At 36.5% G+C, this 14,101-nt stretch overlaps 1 protein-coding gene across 1 annotated transcript; it reads right to left on the bottom strand.

Moving 5' to 3' along the window:
- Nucleotides 1–11,749: 11,749 nt before the first annotated feature.
- LOC104106286 (uncharacterized) lies at nucleotides 11,750–13,483 on the bottom strand. Its single transcript, XM_070175499.1, has 3 exons — nucleotides 13,110–13,483; nucleotides 12,763–13,026; nucleotides 11,750–11,881 (listed from the first exon to the last, which is right to left on the bottom strand). Exons 1-3 carry the CDS (start codon nucleotides 13,422–13,424, stop codon nucleotides 11,873–11,875), a joined length of 588 nt encoding a protein of 195 aa, XP_070031600.1. The 5' UTR covers nucleotides 13,425–13,483; the 3' UTR covers nucleotides 11,750–11,872.
- Between the last annotated feature and the right edge of the window lie 618 nt (nucleotides 13,484–14,101).

The raw sequence follows: 14,101 nt of genomic DNA, 5'->3' as shown, positions 1-14,101 counted from the left end.
TTTAACACCTACTAATTCAACCAAAACAAATGTATATCAAAAGAAAACTAAGCAGGGAAAGATTAGCTATTTAGCTTACACAACTCAAAATGAACAGAATGCTTTCCTTCTCTTATTCTTCTCCCTTCCAAATCATTTCCACTCTAATACACCCATTTTCTCGTCAAGAATGCTTTAGATTAGTTTGTTAGAAAAACACTTTACCTTAGTCATATTTCCATAAAGAACTTGAAGATTCCATAAGACACAAACAAGAAAAAGAATAAAAAATCAAAAGGTGGATGAATTGGTCGTGATTCGTAAATGGGAAAATAAAACTTGGTTTTTGAAAATAGTGTTTTGGGCTGCAACATTCCGAGCGGTGGGGAAGCAAATTGGGCTAGAGACACACAGGTCAAGGGGAGGTCATCAGAATCTAAAGTATAAGATTTCGGTTTTTCGATTAATCGATTTTTCGGTTAACCGAAAAACCGAAGCACCAAAACCGAACACTGAACCGAACACCAAACTTTTTAAAATTATGAACCGTGAAAAACCGAAAAAACCGAACCGAAAAAAATCAAAATTATCGGTTTGGTCGGTATTATGCCCACTCCTACTTTATACGGTATCGGGTGACTAATTGTCAGTCGATGTGCATATATATACGGTTGGAACACCCCTAGGCTGGATTGGCCATAAACAGTACCAAGTAACCAGATAAATTATGACCAGTATTTACTTGAGGTCTTTCTACTGAGATATCATATGCCTCATATCATGCAGTATTGATCTATTTCACTTGTACTGAGTTTACTGTTGAACTTGGAAGCATGCCTATATTTCTGTACCATTATTTTTACTGGACTGCACCTGCGGAGCTCATCATTTCTTTCAGCCCAGAGGTTAGTCTTGTTACTTATTGAGTTAGTTGTACTTATACTATACTCTGCACCTCGGGTGCAGATCCAGGTGTCTTCGGACACGGAGATTATTAGATTTCAGAGTACTATCATTTGGAGACTATCAAGGTAGTTGTTTGGCGTCCGCTGACCTTGTCTCTCTTTCCTTCAGTTATTGTACTGTTCTATACTTTTAGACAGTGGCTTTTTATCAGTCAGATATTGTATTCATATTAGATGCTCATGTACTCAGTGACATCGAGTTTTGGGAGTGATATATTTGAAATTTTGAGATTTCTTCCGTTGAATTAATTATTTCATTTTCAAATTTAAAAGAAATGGTGGTTTATTAGGATTTTTGGCTTGCCTAATATTGAGATAGGCGCCATCACGACAAGTGAGATTTTGGGTCGTGACAAGTTAGTATCAGAGCTCTAGGTAATATAGGTCTCACGAGGCATGAGCAGGTTTAGTAGTCTTGCGGATCGGTACGGAGACGTCTGTATTTATCTTCGAGAGACTGTCGAACCCTTAGGAAAATTTCACTTTCTTGTATTCTATCGTGCGGATTCAGCTTGAAACATAACTCTTTGAATTCCTTCCACACAATTCGTATGCGCACATGAGCGCTCGGTATCAGCTGTGCATCGCCGACTTGTGATTCTATAAATGAGGTTCAAGATATGTATTCTGTGTTTTGGTGATGGGCCAGTCTGGAGGACTTGAGGCCAGATTTAGACCACAGCTTAGGCTCGGTAGCTTCAGTTGTAATCTATACATTTGGACTAATATGTACGGTAATGTCCCTATGAGTGGAATTTGTGGCTCGATGAGCGGTAGAATGGCTTTGTGATGAGTATGATGTGACTGCGGGATGTGTTAAAATGATTTGAATGTGACGGGAAGTGTTTCCTTGAAATGTAAAGGAAGGCCATTGGGTGCTTTATTTTTGTTTGATGTGACGTACAATCTCGAGTATGAATATTTTGAAAGATTCTTCACGTTGTTCAATTTTGGGGCAAATTAAATTCTTGTGTCTGGTTAATGAGTTTGGACTCAGAAAGATTAAGTGATATCATAGTAATTGTGGTTATGAAAGGGTATAACAAGATGCCAATTTGAGACTAAGTAAGTGGGTTATCTCCTGCGAAGTAATCTATGTAGGTGTGTTCCTTATGATGTGAATAGAGAGTTTCTTTTCTGCCAGCAGGGCGTATGTGTTGAGACCTGAATTTGAATCTGGTTGAGAAAGTTGACTTGAGTGTTAAGATAATGAATTCTATATTAGCGGATGATTGGGGTATTTTATGGTTGGTGTATCTTCAGCTTGAGAAGAATTTCCGTTGAACTGACTGCGGTATTAAGGCAGTAATAAAGTATGGATATTGTGAGTTATCAAATATTTTAATCTATAGCTTTGAGCCAAGTGGGGGAGCCTGCTATTGACAATTCAATTCATGGTTATGTGTCAAAAAAAATGGTTTGAAGTATACTTGGGAATCGGTGATGACTTGCAGAGGGGTAGTTCGAGAATGACTCAAGTAAGGAAATTTCTAGATACGGGTTATATTGCGCTTTATGAGTATATGAAAATTGTGGGATGAGTGAGTTATTATTTGTGAATGATGTAGTGCGCAAGGAGAATGAATTTGATAGGTGGTATTAGAGTAGAGTTACTCCTTTGAGTGTTGTTGTGCTAATGGGGCACGTGTCTTTTGGCCCATTTGGGCGGTGTAATGTTGATTTGAACAAAGGGGGTAACTCTCAAGAAAGTTCTAATGGATTCAAGATTAATATGTAACAATTGAGAATTTTTGGCGGATTTGTTTATGGCTAAAATATGAGATTTAAGTTGGATGCATGGTGTCGAGACTTGTGGTATTTTTGTATATCATTATGGATTTTATATTTCGGTATCAGGAAGGTGAATGGAACGGCCTTAGACTCAAATAAGGTGTTTTCAGAGTGTGTTTCGGTTGTGATATTTATAGGGGTAATTATGATGTTGTGAGACTCTACAAATATTTTGGTGGAAATATTCTTCAGTTTTGGTGACCTACGTGGTTTGGTCGAGTTAGAGTAATTTAGTTCTAATTGCTTGGTTATGTGCAGATGGATTTTAAAGTGTTCTTTGATGAATTTGGAGACTAGGAGTTCTCAGAAGTATATTATCTTAGAAGTATTTTATTTTAACTCAATGGAGGCACTAGTTGCGTTAATTATTTGTGATAGCTACGTGCTATAAGTGTGCATATATGTGAGGTTTGAGCCAATGTGCGGGCATCATGGCAAGTACTCAAACTCGAAAGAATGCTTAGGCTATGATATGCCTAGAGTTGACTGTTTAGCGTAAAGTTACAATGTTTCTCGTGTTCGTACCTTTGTTAAGAACTATCTGGGCTATATTTGAGGTTACAAAGAGGTTAATTCCCCTAAATAAATGGGGTAGTTACTATTTTTGCATTAACTTGCCTATTTGAAGTGTGACAGCAGACTTTGCACATGCTTACGCTATGGCGTGTTATTTATACCAGTCCAGGAGCATGTGAATCTTATTTCATTTATCATATACATGTGTACTTATTTGATTGCTCCTCTATGATATGCTTGGACTGGAGGCATGTGACCAAGCCAGGCGGATTATGTTATTGGCATGTGAGTTATCCGTGCGGATCCATATACTGATATTATTGGCACGTGAGTTGTCCGTGCAGGTCCAGATATTGATACTATAGCACGCGAGTTGTCCGTGGGAGTGATGTTAATGTGATCTCTAGAAGAGCTGGTTACTGTTATTAAATAGGTGTGTCTTGGTTCTACTATATATAACGAGCTTATAGTATTGCAGTTGTGGTGGTGCTTGTTGAACTCACAATACGGTTCTCTTCTTTGAGATATTTTCCATATTTGGGTACACAGATTGCGCAGTTGTGTCCTAAGTTATATTGGTGTGGCATGTCAATAGGATAGTTGTGTTTAATAATATAAGGTTATTAGACCTAGAATGGATACTATCAGGTTTGATTCCGATATAGTGGGAGGATAATATTGAAAGGCAGCTTAGGAGAGGATTATGGTCCTGGTTGGGGTGAGAGAGCTCCATGGTTAGTTGATCTGATGAGTGGTTATGAGTTTTTGATTGTTTCTTTCATCATTGGCAGTGCACAAAGGTTTTGGAATGAGGTTCTATTGAATGCGGGGTTTTAATACTTGTACTTGGTTGGTTTGGAGTAATTACTGCGATTCTGATCGAGAATGGTGTTGCGAGCATGTGAGTTGTGTAGTATGTAATGTGATTATATCTGGGTTTATGGCTATGGCTTGACACAGCTTGTTCAGACTTATACGGTGTGTAAGATTTAGATCTTGGAAAGAATTCTGGATGTTAGAAATTTGGCTCCAAGATTTTTGGGCTAATGTTAAATTAATAATTTTCAGTTATGTTTTGTGGTCAGGCCTATATAGAATAGGGTGACGTGAGATCACCCCCGGGTACGTACGTGGTAAGGTGGAATAGATATTTGAAAGTTAAGAACAACTCTTGGCACGTTCGAGGACGAACGTATGTTTAAGTGGGGGAGATTGTAACGACCCGACCGGTCATTTTGAGCATTTACGTTCCTTTCAACTATTTGAAGTCTTGAATAACTTCCTACGAGGTATTATGACTTGTGTGATTTGTCGGTTTTGATTTTAAGGTATTTCGGAGTTAGCTTGGAAGAATGAATCTTCATGTTGGAAGCTTAAGTTGGAAAAGTTGACCGGATATTGACTTATGTGTAAATGACTTCGGAATTTAATTCTGATGATTCCAATAGCTCTGTATGGTAATTTTGGACTTAGGAGAGTGTCCGAAAAATTATTTGGAGGTCCGTAGTGGAATTAGGCTTGAAATGTCGAAAGTTTAATTTTTGGGAAGTTGGACCGGGGGTTGACTTTTTTATATCAGGGTCGGTTCCAATTCCAGAAATAAGAATAGGTCTGTTATGTTATTTATGACTTGTGTGCAAAATTTAAGGTCAATCGGACTTGATTCGATAGGTTTCGGCATAGAATGTAGAAGTTGGAAATTTCATAATAGACTAAAGTTTCAAGTGAGTTCGCACAAGACCCAACTATGAACAAGAATATCTATATATATACATATGGAGTTATGTGATGATCTACTATCAAATGAAAGATCTTCGATCTAGTTTCTAACGTTTCAAACCGTTCATCATTTGGACATTCCTACAAGAAGTTATGACCAAATTACCAAAGTCTGGAAAAATGCGATTCTGCGACCAATTTTGCGATCGCAGAACCATTATGCGATCGCAGAAGTAGTTATGTGACCGCAAAATGGTCGCAAACCTGTCCAGTGAAGCCCATTTCTGGGCATCGATTTTGTGGTGCATTTTGCGACCTGCATACCCATTCTGCGGTCCATTATGCGACCGCAGACCTACTTTCTGAGGGTTAATTTTTTATTTTCATAACCCGAACCCATTTTGATAAATAGGCTTCGGGACTCATTTTGGAGCAAAAATCTGACATTTTTTAGAGAGAAGTGAGAGTGTTCTAGAGAGAGAAAAAAGCTCAAGTACTTTGTTCATCAAGATCTTGTTCAAGCTTTGAAATCCAACAAGGAAATATCACAAGATCTTCACCCAAGAGGTAAGGTTCTAACCCCTAGTCTTCAATTTCGAGTTTGGGTAAAGATGGGTGATTAAGAGTATGATCCTTGGGTGTAATAGTATCATTTATACATATCAATAAAGTTTATGGAAAGATTGTTGAGTTCAAATGGGTATAGATTGGGTTGAAAATGGTAGAAATCTTCAAAGACTTTAATTGAAGATTTGAGGGTCGAGTTGATATCGAAATTTGATAAAATTTGTATGGTTGAACTTGGGTGAGGACGAGGTTTGTTATTCTATCATTTTTTTTTACTGGTTTCGAGACGTGGGCCTGGGGGCCGGGTTTGAGTTAAATTTCGGATTTTTATGGGAAATTAGTATTTTCTTATGGAATTAATTTTAATAAATTTTATTGACTGAATCGAATGAATTGTGGATAGATTCGAGGCGTTTAGAGGCCAATTCATGAGGCAATGGCATAGTGGAGTAAAGAATTACACGATTTGAGGTAAGTAACACTTCTAAACTTGGTTCTGAGGGTATGAATCCTCGTATTTGGTATGATATGAGTTGTTGAAGTTGACGCACATGCTAGGTGACGAACATGTAGACGTGCACCACAGAAATTGTGTCTTGAATAAATCCTGTGAAGTTGTAAAATTAAAGAATCATATGATTATCTAAACATGTGGCACGTGTTAGAGGAATTAAACTGAGGCTAGTAATAAAGATCATGTTTAGGCTATGTGCCGATATTTTAGGACCCATGGGGTCGTGATGCTATTGAATTAATTGCTCAAAAATATACACTTCATACTCAGTAATAATTGTCCATTGTGAGAATATTTATGGGATTGAGCTGCGCAACGCAGCAGATACATTATTATTAAATGGATCAGGGTTGCCCGCCTGTAGCAGGCCAGAATGGCTTTATACATTATCATTGTTCTGGATCGGGGCTACCCGCCTGCAGCAGGCCTTATTGGCTTTACTATTTTATGGATCGGGGCTACCCGCCTGCAGCAGACCTTATTGGCTTTACTATTTTATGGATCGGGGTTGCCCGCCTACAGCAGGCCTTAAAGGCTTTGTTATTATACGAATCGGGATTGCCCGCCTGTAGTAGGCCATATTGGCTTTATATTATGCTTGGGCTGAAGGAGCCCCTCCGGAGTCTGTACACATCCCCAGTGAGCGTAGATGATCATCGATATTCGGGATGAACTTCCCAGGGCATGGACTTGCCTTACTTACTGCTTATATGATATATATATATATATATATATATATATATATATATATATATGGGATGAATTTTCCCAGGGCATGGACTTGCCTTACTTATTTGTATTGTAATGAATTATCTGGACATGGATTTTGTGAGTATCATTTATATTTAGGGATAAATTATCCCAGGGCTAGATTGGCCTTATACGGTACTGGGTGACTGATTGTCAGTCGATGTGCACATATATACGTTTGGAACACCCATGGGCTGGATTGGCCATAAACAGTAACAAGTAACCGGATAAATTGTGACCAGTATTTACTTGAGGTCTTTCTACTGAGATATCATATGCCTCACATCATGCAGTATTGATCTATTTCACTTGTACTAAGTTTACTGTTGAACTTGAAAGCATGCCTATATTTCTGTACCATTATTTTTACTGGACTGTACTTGCGGAGCTCATCATTTCTTTCAGCCCAGAGGTTAGTCTTATTACTTATTGAGTTAGTTGTACTCATACTACACTCTGCACCTCGTGTGCAGATCCAGGTGCTTTCGGATACGGAGATTGTTAGATTTCAGAGTACTATCTGTTGGAGACTATCGAGGTAGCTATTTGGCGTCCGCTGAGCTTGTCTCTCTTTCCTTCAGTTATTATATTGTTCTATACTTTCAGACAGTAGCTTTTTATCAGTCAGACATTGTATTCATATTAGATGCTCATGTACTCAGTAACACTGGATTTTGGGAGTGATATATTTGAAATTTTGAGATTTCTTCCGCTGAATTAATTATTTCGTTTTTAAATTTAAAAGAAATGGTAGTTTATTGGGATTTTTGGCTTGCCTAGTATTGAGATAGGCATCATCATGACAGGTTAGATTTTGGGTCGTGACACCTGCGCAGGCCGCTTCTGCGTGCGTCCCTCCGCATCTGCACTAACGCAGGTGCGGAATTTTCCTCGCACCTGCGACCATTGCCCCATAGTCCATTTGCGCATCTGCGCTTGCCAGGCTCGCTTCTGCGAGCTCGCACCTGCGATAGAATTTTCGCAGGTGCGAATGCAGCAGAGGGCAGAAACTTCAGCTATTTCTTCTAAGTCCAAATTTGATTTGTTAACCATTCGAAACTCACTCGAGGCCCCCGGGACCTCAAGCAAATATACCAACAAATCCTAAAATATCATACGAACTTAGTTGAGCCTTCAAATCACATCCAACAACACTAAAACACGAATCACACATAGATTCAAGCCTAATGAACTTTGAAATTTCTAATGTCTACAAATGACTCCAGAACCTATCAAATCACGTCCGATTTACCTCGAATTTTGCGCACAAGTCATAAATGACATAACAAAGGTACTCAAATTTTCAGAATCGGATTTCAACCCCGATATCAAAAAGTCAACCCCTCGGTCAAACTCCCCAAAAATTCAACCTTCGGTATTTTAAGTTTAATTCCACTGCGGACTTCCAAATAAAATTCTGATCACGCTCCTAAGTCCAAAATTACCATACGGGGCTGTTGGAATCATAAAAATTCTATTATGGAGTCGTTTGCACATAATTCGACATCCGGTCACTATTTGAACTTAAATTTTTAATTTTTTATCAAAATTCCATATCTCGGGCTAGAGACCTCGGAATTTGATTCCGGGCATACGCCCAAGTCCCAATTTATGATACGGACCTACTGGAACTGTCAAAACACTGATCCGAGTTCGTTTGCTTAAAATGTTGACCAAAGTCAACTCAGATGAGTTTTAAAACTCTAATTCATATTTTAATCCATTTTTACATAAAAACCTTTCAGAAAATTTTACGGTCTGCGCACGCAAATCGAAGAATGATAAATAATGCTTTTCGAGGTCTTAGAACACAAAATTAATTATTAAATTTAAAGATGATATTTTGGGTCATCACAGACGTATGGAAACATGAGGCCAAGGAATTGAGTTATTAGAATTAATCAAGGATGATTAATTATTACAATAATGAAAAAGTAAATCGTGGGATATTGTTCGAATCATCATGACTATTCTTACATAGATATTCATAAAGATTATATGGTGCACCTAAATGGAAGAATATTTTATACTCATAATTGGTACAACTAATGTACAACAACTAGAGTCTTAAAAGGGAATAAAGATCATCACTAAGCAACAAAAGTAAGACTCCACAAAAAAAAAAAAAAAAAAGGAAAGAGATATTTTGAGAGAAATGATGCAGAGAAATATTAATATGGATCTATTCAAGGAAAGAATTGAAATTGACATCATGCTTGGAAATTCAAATTGTCCAATTCAAAAGGAAAATTTGCAATGACAGAAGATATCCAAAATCTACCTTATAGAGCAAATTAGCAACTGTTAAGAGATCTAAAACAAGATGTTAGTCCAAGATTTATGGTCCAAGATCTAAAACATTCCTTGGGTTATGCAATAAAGAGAACAAGTTGAAAAGGCTATAAAAAAGGAGATTTATGGAGTAAGAAAAGTACGCAGCTTTCTATACAATTGTCTACCCAACTATAAGTTCTTTATTTACTCTTAACAAGCATTGTAATTCACTTTTAGTAGATTTACTGTGTACATAAAAGAGTGAAGGCAGTGTATCCTTAGAGGTTGTGTCATGATTCGTTTCTTTGGTGAGCTAGTGAAAACCAAAAAGTCGTTGTTGGTGAGCAAGTAAAAATCAACCTTTTGCGTTATTGGTAAGCATGTTAAAACCAACCCTTGTTCGTTATTGGTGAGCGAGTGAAAACCAACCCTGTAAACGTCAGTGGTGAATATTGAAAAACACATAAGTTGTACTTAACTCATATTACAAAGAGTTAAAGAGATAACCTCCTTTCAACCCAAGGGGACTGAAGTAGGATACCATAATTGGTTCCGAACCAGTATAAAGTTCATGTGTCATTACCTTACCGCTTTCATTTTTTATTATAAGCAATTAGTATTTATTGAGATAAGTATTTGATTGAATCGAAGTACTAACAGTATTGTACAGGCTCTCTCTGTATTAGTTGACTAGATCTAAGAAGTAGTCGACTAGAAATTTAAAAAGGCTACAATTTACCCCTACTTTCACAAGTTATATAGAAATTAGTAATATAAAGATTATCTTTATCTTTTGTTGAACATTTAGTTAGATATATTACAAAATTAAATTAGTATACAAATGTGTTTACTTTTTAAACAAAATAAGAAGTCTTTTTTGCTATTATAAGAGTTAGGTTTGTTATTTTAGTGTTTTTAACTCATGTATTACGTAATACTTGCATTTTAATTTCATATTCTATGTGCATAAATTAATATATAAATTCTTGCATAACTTATGGTGGTATTTTTATAAGTCTATTAATTTTAGGCCAAACCCATAAGCAACCCTTTAAGTTGGCCCCATTTTTCATTTCGGCACCTCAACTCAAATCTTTTCCATTTTAACACTCTAACCCCTTATCTCATGTGCCATTTAAACACAAAATACTAACTTGTACTTATAACTCAGGCGCGTGTTCATAACCGCTGCCAACATGTAAATTATTTACTGCCACTTGAATTTATTATCCACGTATTTCCCTATCAGAAAATATGAACCCACACTCGTGCCCGTGAAAAATAACCTGCATCCGGTAAAAAATCTCACACCCAATTTCAGTAAACTAAACCTTTTTCACTTTTTACCTAATTCTCAAAATACACAAATCTTCTCACCCCGTTAAACAAAATCCCAAGCCCTAGGAGATGAAACCATGGATTCTCAGTGTTGGTCTGTTTGTTTGAAGGCTGGATAATCAAAATATCGTTCGAAATTTCATCTGTATTTCATTGCGTTCAGTTTTAGTTTGGATAGATTCTTCTGGTAACTAAAGAATTGTTGACGCATTTTAACTCATTTGGATAGATTCTTCTGGTAACTAATTGACATAGCTTTCTGACATAGTTACAATAGCTATGTAGTTCAAGCTCAAAATCAGGGAAGAAGAAGAAGAAACTAACAAAGTTAGTATAATAAGGTTCATTTTTCTATTAATTTCAATTAAAGCTTTGACAAATTACAGAAAGAAAGCAGCCTTTTGAATATTATAATTAGGGTCTTTTTACATCTGAAAATGGAGAAAAGGTAGGAAGAAGTAGGCTATAAATGAGACTCCAACGGTAATATTTAATTGCGTTAAACAAGGGAGTGATTTACTGTCTCACGTGCGCCTTGGGTGACGAATCTCACTCAACGTGACAAAGTCAGTATTTTGTGTTTAAATGGCACATGAGATAACGGGTTAGAATGTCAAAATGGAAAAGGTTGAGGTGTCAAAAACGAGGTATCTTATAGTGCTGCTTATGGGTTTGGCCTAATTTTTATGTGGAGATAAAATCTTCTTATACCCTTGGCAGCCTTCCTATAGCTCTATCATTATTTGTGGTAATGAAAAACAATTAATATCGTATATGGTGTTCATTCTTTTGTTCCTCTTTGGGCCTTTACATCTGGTTTCTTTTCAAATTAGATTTTCTTCACTTTATTGCGTTTTTCTCAATTGTGTTTTTCTTCTCCACTCTTTGTTTATTGCACATGTTTGTTGGTAAGGAAATTTGGTGGACGTAAGTTAATTCTCATAATATTAATTTGGGTAGCTTCTTCTTAGATTTTAGGGATAATTAATATTTTAGACCTGCATCCAAGTTTCTCTTCATCATCATAGTGTGGCCTCTGGTGGTTCATAATATTAAGCGCTTACCTCTCTTATTTCGATTTTTCATACAACGATTCTTTAATTTGGTGGAGATTATCCCTAAAATCTTTTCATGTTGCAACATAGTGGATTTTCTTGCGCTGTAATGGATACCTATTCGTGAAGATCTATTGCGTTGCACCAAATCCTATTGCAACCGCGATGGGAGATCTTGCTATAGCCTTGAAAGGAGTGCCTTTTTTTTTCTTCCTATAATGGAAGGGTGCAGGTCAATGGTGTTCGGGCAAACTTGAGAATATAAGTATGCAAAATGATGCTATCAAAATGACGATGATAAGTTACTGCTAAAAGTCTTATAGATATAACAATACAACATTTCTTCCTCTTGAAATGAGTTTCATTATTGTTATTTTCTTCCATCTCCATCTTTGCTAGCTCGATCATATTACCTGAAACCAGCAAATTAACCACAGAATTAGGCAGTGACACAGAAGTGGATAGCTAGTTTCTCCGATCCACTTTAATTATTTTTTTGGCATTTTCTTTTTGGTCCACAATATTTGATATTTTTTAGATATAAAAATAGAATTAACTTCTTTTTTTTAAAATTGTCATTGGATTAAAAAGCTTAGGAGTATTTGTTTCCAATAAACAAATTAAGGTTAATATGATTAATTTTATTGTTAATTAATGTTAAAAGATGAAAGTCATTAATATATATATATATATATATATATATATATATATATATATATATATATATATAAAAACAGCTATTCATCACACCCTTCTTTTTGTAGGGAAAGGGGGAAAAGTAGTAGTTAGTAAATTTGGTGCACAAAGTACAAGGTAGGATGTCGGTAGGTGAGATAGCTCACAATAACACAAGGAAAAATGAACGACTTACTTGAAAGAGCTTGTAATAAAAAATATTAGTTAATGTCTCCAATTTGTACGGTGTTATTTAATTTTATAGGTTCAAGCAATTTAGTGCGTATGACAAAGCCAACCACGAGTCGTCTTCTATTAGGTTCACAGTTTATTGTACGTAGAAATTTAGCAGGCAAAAGTAACTGAGTTCTTTTATGGTGCATACTCCCTTGATTAGCTAGGGCGGTATTTTAAAAAATAGAAAGAATTTGGTGCATATCAAAGGTATCCTATCTTAACCCTACTATGATATTTTTACCACTATAATAGAGCATGCTATTAGGATAAGATGGATAATATAAAAGAGTTTCTAGATATAGAAGTGTGTCATTTATTTCAAAACGACTAAAAAGAAAAGAGCGCTATATAAATAGAGTACTAAAAAAGGGATAAGACTTACTTGGACTTGCTTACAAGGATTACTAACATCACAATAAGCCTGAAGAGTAATCAAAGCCAGATTATCTAATAGCATGGCATAAGCAAAGCAAGGGCAACTCCTGCCCAATATGCTTCTGAATGTTGGGCAACATGCATCCATGGAGGTTGTGTTTGTCATGCATTTTTTAACCTTTGCTTCATCAGTAGCACTGCATTTTGGCTGTAGCCGAGGGAGCGGGCGGGGGGTGGCAGAAATGGTGGCGACGTCCTCTGCTACCACTCTCTGCAAGTAAAATTTTTAATCAAATTTATATTCAAACACTAGCTAAATACTTTTAAGTGAAGCAGAGATAAGAAAGAACTTACTTGGACACGCTTACATGGATTATTGACATCACAATAAGCCTGAAGAGTAATTAAAGCTTGATTATCCAAATGCTTGGCATAACAGTAACACTTACAGTTAGTACCAATTGTCCTCTTAAATAATGGACAACATTTATCTATAGAGGTTGTATTTGTCATACACTTATTTATTTTCGATTTATCGCTGTTACTGCAATTAGGCAAGGTAGTGCGTGCCTGCGAATAGATGGCGGTATTTTCTACCGCCACTGTATGATGACTGCAAAGTACAATTGCAGCAATCAGGAACATGAAAATTACCCACCCTCTACTCATTCTCGCGATCTTATCTTATTCGTTCTCTCTCGAGCTAAAGTTTTTTGTGTTTTACAGAATAGCTAGTAGCTCATCTATATATGCACATGAAATTGGACTAGTGTTACTATTTCAGAAGTAGTTTACAACAAGTGGATGAAAAAACAAGAAAAAGGTGACAACAAGTAGAAATAATAATATGTAAAGTTAACACGGGCGTGTACAAAGTGGAAAAGGTAATTAATTTTAAATATGTTAGGTTAGGATTATTAATCACGTTTCTCTATTTTAGATCTAAGTCTAAAGATTTTGTCAAAAACAACATCATGGTTTCCACTTTCCACATTCTCCAAAGTACTACAACAACAACAACAACCCAGTATAATTCCATTAGTGGGGTCTGGGGAGGGTAGTGTGTACGCAGACCTTACCCCTACTCTGGGATAAAGAGGCTGTTTCCAAATGACCATCGGCATCCTTCCCTCCAAGAACTCTCCACCTTGCTCTTGGGGTGACTCGAACTCACAACCTCTTAGTTGGAAGTGGAGGGTGGTTGCCATCACATTCTCCAAAGTGCAAATGTTAAATCTAAACGACCACACTAATGTGGCCCAACTGTGGCCACACGGGTGAAATTACATCAACTACCTCCTAATTATTTAGCCATACAATTTTCCCTTCAAAACAGAAAATTAAAT

The sequence above is a fragment of the Nicotiana tomentosiformis genome, chromosome 5 (genome assembly GCF_000390325.3).
Source record: "Nicotiana tomentosiformis chromosome 5, ASM39032v3, whole genome shotgun sequence".
Classification (NCBI taxonomy): Eukaryota; Viridiplantae; Streptophyta; class Magnoliopsida; order Solanales; family Solanaceae; genus Nicotiana; species Nicotiana tomentosiformis.
Note: the sequence above shows the minus strand (reverse complement) of the source record. Positions and strands in the feature narration are given on the sequence as shown.